This window comes from Nansenia antarctica (assembly GCF_963989245.1).
Source record: "Nansenia antarctica genome assembly, chromosome: 10".
In the NCBI taxonomy this organism is placed as follows: Eukaryota; Metazoa; Chordata; class Actinopteri; order Argentiniformes; family Microstomatidae; genus Nansenia; species Nansenia antarctica.
The window spans coordinates 5,305,385-5,312,884 of record NC_137680.1 but is presented as its reverse complement, the minus strand read 5'-3'; the positions used below and the strand labels follow the sequence as shown (position 1 = coordinate 5,312,884).

The following is a 7,500-nucleotide window of genomic DNA, read 5'->3' as shown; positions in this document are numbered from 1 at the left end:
CCAAGCTGAGGAACACCCTTCCACCAGCCATCCAAGCTGTAGAACACCCTTCCACCAGCCATCCCAGCTGAGGAACACCCTTCCACCAGCCATCCAAGCTGTGGAACACCCTTCCACCAGCCATCCAAGCTGAGGAACACCCTTCCACCAGCCATCCCAGCTGAGGAACACCCTTCCACCAGCCATCCAAGCTGTGGAACACCCTTCCACCAGCCATCCAAGCTCTGATACTTTCAACACATTCAAGAAAAGACTAAAATATTTTAATTCTATTTGTCGTGATTTGTTGCGTGAGTGTATTGAGCGCTACCTACCTACATCTTGTTTTGCTCACAAACCCTTTATCTATATACCGGAAAAAATATCCCAATGTGCTTTCTCCCCGTTCCTGTTATTTCGTCCCTCAGGAGGACACATAGATGCTACACCTCCACTTTGCAACCATTCCAATCTGATCTACCCACCATGCTCAACTGACCATGGTAAATGGTAAATGGACTGCACTTATATAGCGCCTTTTTTGCTGCTCCAAAGCACTTTACAATGGCCTCTCATTCACCCATTCACACACCAATGGCGGCAAGCTGCCATGCAAGGCGCTGGCCCGCTCACTGGGAGCAATTTTGGGGTTCAGTGTCTTCGACATGTGGCCAGCCGGGGCTCGAACCGCTGATCTGACAACCTCGTGATCATTAGACGGTGACTACATCCTGCGCCACAGCCGCCCCATGACCACGACCATGACCTCACTGTCACGGGAGAACTTTGGAAACTGCCAGTCAGTGATCTGGGAAGCAGAGGGCTATCTCAGCCTACGCCTGCTTCATGTCCCTCCACTTCCTGGCTCTAACAGAGACATGGATTCAACTGGAAAACACAGCTACTGCTACGGCAGCCCTCTCTCTCCGATGCCTACTGCTATTCTCCTTCCCCTGCCCTCTGGTCGAGGGGGAGGCACAGGACTCCTGATTTCACCTAAGTGGTCACATAATGTCCTTCCCCTGTCACACCTGTCCATATCCACCTTAATAATGGCCAGATCAAGTCATATCACGACTAGTTAATAACTAAAATACATTTTTACAGAAAACTACTTTTTGGTGACCTAAAACAGACGGTTGTAATACTGTAATAGTAATACATTTCTTACTGAACAGGGTTCTGCAATAAACCATATAGCAAAACAGCTGCTCTTTTTACAGGCTTGTATTCCCACAATATAATGTGGTAACAATCTAACTTCAGAGATGTCAACACCATTAGTACCAAGTGATGCATTATTGGTGCTTATTCTAACGAAGCTCAATTAAACAAGTAATTATAGAATCATTATTATGTAATTATCGTTGGAGCATGGCATTCTTTAGTAATAAATAGTGCACTTAAAAAATGAAGCCTAACTAGAGAAACAACATCCCTTCGTGATACAGAAAAACATGGCATCAGAGCGTACTATTCCAGGAAATTGAAGACAGACACTCTTACAAGATCAGAACTTGTCTCAGATCTGTCTGGCGATGACAAGGACCCAAACAAAAGACAGGGACCTGTCTGTGTTATTTTGGTGACATTTTGCGTCCCTGGAGAGAGAATGAGCACCAGGCACGGCAGAAGCATGACTGAGCATGTGACACAATTACACCTCTTTATCTAAACACGAAACAGCCATTTCATTGGTTCATCTCAACATGAAACAGCCATTTCATGGGTTCATCTCAACATGAAACAGGCATTTCATGGGTTCATCTCAAACATGAAACAGCCATTTCATGGGTTCATCTCAACATGAAACAGCCATTTCATGGGTTCATCTCAACATGAAACAGGCATTTCATGGGTTCATCTCAACATGAAACAGGCATTTCATGGGTTCATCTCAACATGAAACAGGCATTTCATGGGTTCATCTCAACATGAAACAGCCATTTCATGGGTTCATCTCAACATGAAACAGCCATTTCATGGGTTCATCTCAACATGAAACAGGCATTTCATGGGTTCATCTCAAACATGAAACAGCCATTTCATGGGTTCATCTCAACATGAAACAGCCATTTCATGGGTTCATCTCAACATGAAACAGGCATTTCATGGGTTCATCTCAACATGAAACAGGCATTTCATGGGTTCATCTCAACATGAAACAGGCATTTCATGGGTTCATCTCAACATGAAACAGCCATTTCATGGGTTCATCTCAACATGAAACAGGCATTTCATGGGTTCATCTCAACATGAAACAGCCATTTCATGGGTTCATCTCAACATGAAACAGCCATTTCATTGGTTCATCTCAACATGAAACAGCCATTTCATGGGTTCATCTCATCATGAAACAGCCATTTCATGGGTTCATCTCAACATGAAACAGCAAGGCAAGGCAAGGCAAGGCAAGTTTATTTGTATAGCACATTTCATACAACAGGGGCAATTCAAAGTGCTTTACATGCATTATTTAAAAATACAGCAAGAGGAGCATAAGAAAATAACAATTACAATGAATAAAAGCAAATATAAGAAGTAAATAGATCAAACATTTAAAAAGACAATAGTTAATGGGAAAAAGACATTGATAGAAGTGTTTGTGTTTAATCATATCCCTCCACATCCTTCTACATCCCTCTACATCCCTCTACATCCCTCCACATCCCTCTACATCCCTCCACATCCCTCTACATCCCTCTACATCCCTCTACATCCCTCTACAACCCTCTACATCCCTCCACATCCCTCCACATCCCTCTACAACCCTCTACATCCCTCCACATCCCTCCACATTCCTCTACATCCCTACAGCCATTTCATTGGTTCATCTCAACATGAAACAGCCATTTCATGGGTTCCCTAAGCAGGTCCAGAGCAGGCTAAATATCACTCACACAGACATTAACCGTATCATTGACATATTGCTGAGTTAAGGCCAATGCACATTCGATTCTCAATTCACACCAATGAATGAATAATTCAAAACAATGGAATCAAATTCGGCGGTGCGACAAAATCGCACGCTGTGTGCATTGACCTTTATACCCATCACCCTGGTTGTGATGTACACATTGTACACATGTACACATTGACTTTTCCGCCCTACTAAAATTGCTCTCTTCTGGCGTACTGCATTGACACCTATGGGGTGCAAACAAGGATGACCTGCTAGGGTGTCCTCATTTGCCACCCAGCACCCATGGACTCTCTCCTAAATCAAACCCATTAGATCAAGTTATTTCCAGAGCTGAGAAGTGTGATAATCGCCCCCTGGAGAGAGGATGTTGACACTATTGTACACCAGTGTTGTTCACTGTTGTGGGTGGGGTTTATTGGATTTGAGTGTACTATGGCTGCAAAACTATTGGATTTAAGTGTACTATACTGGTGCAGACTATTGGATATGCTTAACACATTCTATTTGATCAATGCTGCATGGATTTCTATGCCATGATATAAACTGTTAATTTTACCACCGGGGCTACGGTTATGGTGCTCCAGAGATTTTGAATAATACCATTGTGTACTTTGATAGATGTGTCTGGTTTGTGTAATAGATAAATCAATGTTTTCACTCATGTCCAAGGTTAGGACAGTATAGCTGCTACTAACTGCTGCGTATTAGATTGTGTTGAGGAAATACCATTTTGTTCAGACCTATATACTGTATATTTAGTAGGAAAATCAAATGAACTGCATGAACTGCTTTTACATAAGACCAAGCATTATAAGAGGTTAGAGGGAAATGTACGATGATTAGAGCCTGTTATTGTCATTCAATCTACATTTACTGGATGTCACAAATGATGATGTCACAAACAAACAGAAGAGATTGAGACGAGGGGGGGACAGCAGGAAGGAACAAGACAATTGCGCACGGAACCATGTGTGCTCATGTCTCCTGTGTGTGGCTGCATCTGTGCTAGGATGTGTGTGTGTGTGTGTGTGTGTGTGTGTGTGGTCTGGTCTGTCAGATTAATGCTGGGAGCAAAAGAGCGAATGAGCGTATGAGAGAGAGACGGAAAGAGAGAAATTGGGTCAGTGATCTAAATACCAAGTACCATGTCAACGGCAAATCATGCACTTCATTGCCATCCCTCTCTTTCTTCCTATTCATATTTATATCTACTTGTCCTTGCTTTTTTCCTCTATTTTTCGGGTTTATTTCACATCTCTCTCTTTCTTTTTCTCTCTCTATCCCTCTCTTTGTCTTTAAACTCTCTTTAAAATGTTTCTTCTCTTTCCATCTACTGTAGCACTCTTTGTCACTGCCATCAATTCATTTCCATCCCCCTATCCTTACTCTATTTCTCAGTCTCTGGTTCCACCCTCTATCCTCTGTTCTTTCTTCTCCCCCCGATCTCTCTGTCACTGTTAACGCACCACACACACACACACACACACACACACACACACACACACACACACACCACAGTACTCTACACAACTGTTTGTCTGTGTGTGTTTATTATTAACCCTTCCTTTCCCAAACTCACCTACCCATCTCCCTCCCACCCTCCCTCCCCACCTCCCTCCCTCTCTCCCACTCTCCCCCTCCCTCCTCCCCCCTCCCTCCTTTACTCCCTCTCTCCATCTTTCCCCCTCCCTCCTTCCCTCTCTCCCTCCCCCCCTCCCTCTCTCTATTTATCCCCCCAGTGGTATATAGTAATGTATAGGCATGCGTGCATCTATTCTTAATGGCCATAAGCTGTATTAACCCTCCTTTGTGTGGAAACAGAGGGATGCCAGGGGATGGAGAGAGAGGGGGATGCCTACAGAAAGAGGGCAGGGGGCAAGCCACTCCGATAGGCTGAGGGGAAGTAAAGGGGGGGGGGGGGGGCGAGTGGGAACGGGGAATGTCGTTACGTGTGATCGTAACAGCGAAGGGAGGGCCGTGTAGTAAAGTCGTGTTCCGTGTCACAGTCGTAAGAGAACACGTCTGATAATGGGCGCCGAGAGCATGAAAGATGAATGGAACAATTCCTTTCTCTCTGTCTCTCTATCTCTCTCTCCCTCATTCTGGTCCTCTATCCCCCCTTTCATCACCCCTGTCCTCCCTCTTACACTCCTCAACCCTTCATCTCTCTCTTCTCCATCTCCAACTCCCCAAATATTCTCTTTCTCCCTCTGACACTCACACTCTCAGTCCGTATGTTCTCCTGTGTAAAGCTCCTATCTTCTCCTCCTTTCTCCCTCTCTCTATCCCTCTTCTCTCTTCTCCTTCCTGTCTGCTTGCCCCCATCTCTCCTCCTCGTCTACCACCTTTATTTCCATGAACCCATTGCTCCTCCTCTACTTCCTCTTCTCCCTGCTTTCCCCTCTCCCCATCTCTCTCCCTCTATTTCCTTCTATTCATCTCTCTCCCTCTTTTTCCCTCTCGCATCTCTCCCTCTCCCTCTGTCCCACTTAACAACTGTGTCTGAGAGAACCAGACAAGTGAGAACACAGAAAGCCTTTTATCTGTTTAAACATATTCTCTATCATTTTACCTCTCCCTCGTTTCCCCCCCTCTCCCACTCTCTGTCTACACTCACACATACACACACACACGCACACGCACACGCACATACATACACATACACACACACACACTCATGCACACACGCACAAACACACACGCATGCATGCATGCACACACACACATACACACACACCCCACACCCTAACCCCCTCACACACACTGACACATACAGACCTCGAGGAGTTGTTACACGATCATGACAAGGTTACATTAGTAAGGTCAGAGGACGTGATAGGTGTTCACCCCAGTGGCACTTTCAGAGCAGCTTGTCCAAGACACACTCAACCACACACACACACACACACACACACACACACACACACACACACACACACACACAGAGAAGTCAGACACTCACACACTCAGACAACTCATGAAACAGCTTTTATAGACACACTTATTTGAGGTGCTATGTTAAGTATAGATTTTTACATACTTCATTCAAAATGACTTATGACACATTTACCTCTAGTGTTATGTTAGGAATAGGGTCTAACATACTCCACACACACACACACACACACACACACACACACACACACACACATACATGCACACATACATGCATGCCCGCACAAACACACACACAGCCAGTACACTGAAGCACTGCTTTACAGTAAGTGCTATACATTCTCACACACTGCTATGGAAAGGATGGCCATAGGCAGACTCTCACATATCACTTTACAGTAAGTACAGTGAGGGCCAAAGGCTGTCAGTACAGTAGCCTACTGTCATCCATCCTCATTAGGTCATAGACACCCTGGGGATTGCATTAACAAATGGCACACGTTATTACGGTTTCACACGTCACAGTAAACTCAAGTCGAGTGTGAAATGTTCTTACTCTGTAGAAACACAAACTGCCGCGTTAAACGACTCATCATATGTGTGTGTGTGTGTGTGTGTGTGTGTGTGTGTGTTTGTGTAAGTCAGGGTATATTTAGAATAGTTGGTTGCATAAACATAGCTGTACAACTTTGAGGTATAACCTTTAATTAGACTGAGGATAGATAAGATGTCTAATTTCTTCTCTTGTTTAAAAAATATCTAAGGTTAGGCTTAAGCTTAAGTAAGTCTGGCTTAGTTTAGCTATGAACTGTAAAGCAATACAGACAGGTAATCGTTTAATATGCTCATGTTGGGGGCAGCAGGTCTGTGCTCTCTTGGTGTCACTACAGTGACAATTACGCCATTTAGAAGACACTTTGATCCAAAGTGACTTACAATTCGTGAGTTTAGAATTATACGGTTCTATCTCCGTTTAGGGTAGTTCAGAGATATTGAGCGTCAAAGTTTTTACATTCCATTATGTTTTGTGAGATGGAACCTTTGTATTTTATGTATTACTAACAAAAAAAAATAAACATTTTAAAAATAACACCACACAGGCATTAATAAACACCTAATGGATCAGATTATGTAAAACATTTTTGACAAAAATGGATCAGATTATGTAAAAAAAATTGACAAAAATGTAGATAGAACCGTATAATTCTAACGTCACGAATTACAGATTACTGAGACAGTCTCCCTGGAGTAGGTGCAGTGGTGTTCCCAGGTCATGAACTCATGACCTTCTGATCACGAATCTACTAACCCAACTCACTATCCACTAGGCCACCATGACCCCAATGACACAATAAAGTGGTAGAGAAAAATTCATACTCTTCATCATACTTCGTCTGTGTTTCTGTCTGTCTGCAGCCTGTCCTGTGGGGTTCTTTAAGTCAGTGCTGGGTTCCCTGCCATGCACGGCATGTCCGTCTAACAGTCGGACCAGCCAGGAGGGGTCCCATCTGTGTGAGTGCCGTAGCGGGTTCTACCGTGCACCCGGCGATGACAACTCTACCGCCTGTACAGGTGAGCTGTGTGTGTGTGTGTGTGTGTGTGTGTGTGTGTGTGTGTGTGTGTGTGTGTGTGCGTGCGTGTGTGTGTGCGTCTCAGCAAAAGCACTCTATCCATTCTATCTATTGGTTATGATTGTGCAGCAG

The 7,500-nt window shown here is 44.2% G+C and overlaps 1 protein-coding gene across 1 annotated transcript in view; it reads left to right on the top strand.

Moving 5' to 3' along the window:
- Positions 1 to 7,500, top strand: part of ephb6 (eph receptor B6) — a gene marked incomplete at both ends in the record, with an annotated part of 40,411 nt that overhangs the window by 24,803 nt on the left and 8,108 nt on the right. The window contains one exon of the mRNA XM_080540194.1: positions 7,214 to 7,369. Coding sequence (XP_080396320.1) covers positions 7,214 to 7,369 — 156 coding nt within the window. The remainder of the gene's footprint in view (positions 1 to 7,213; positions 7,370 to 7,500) is intronic.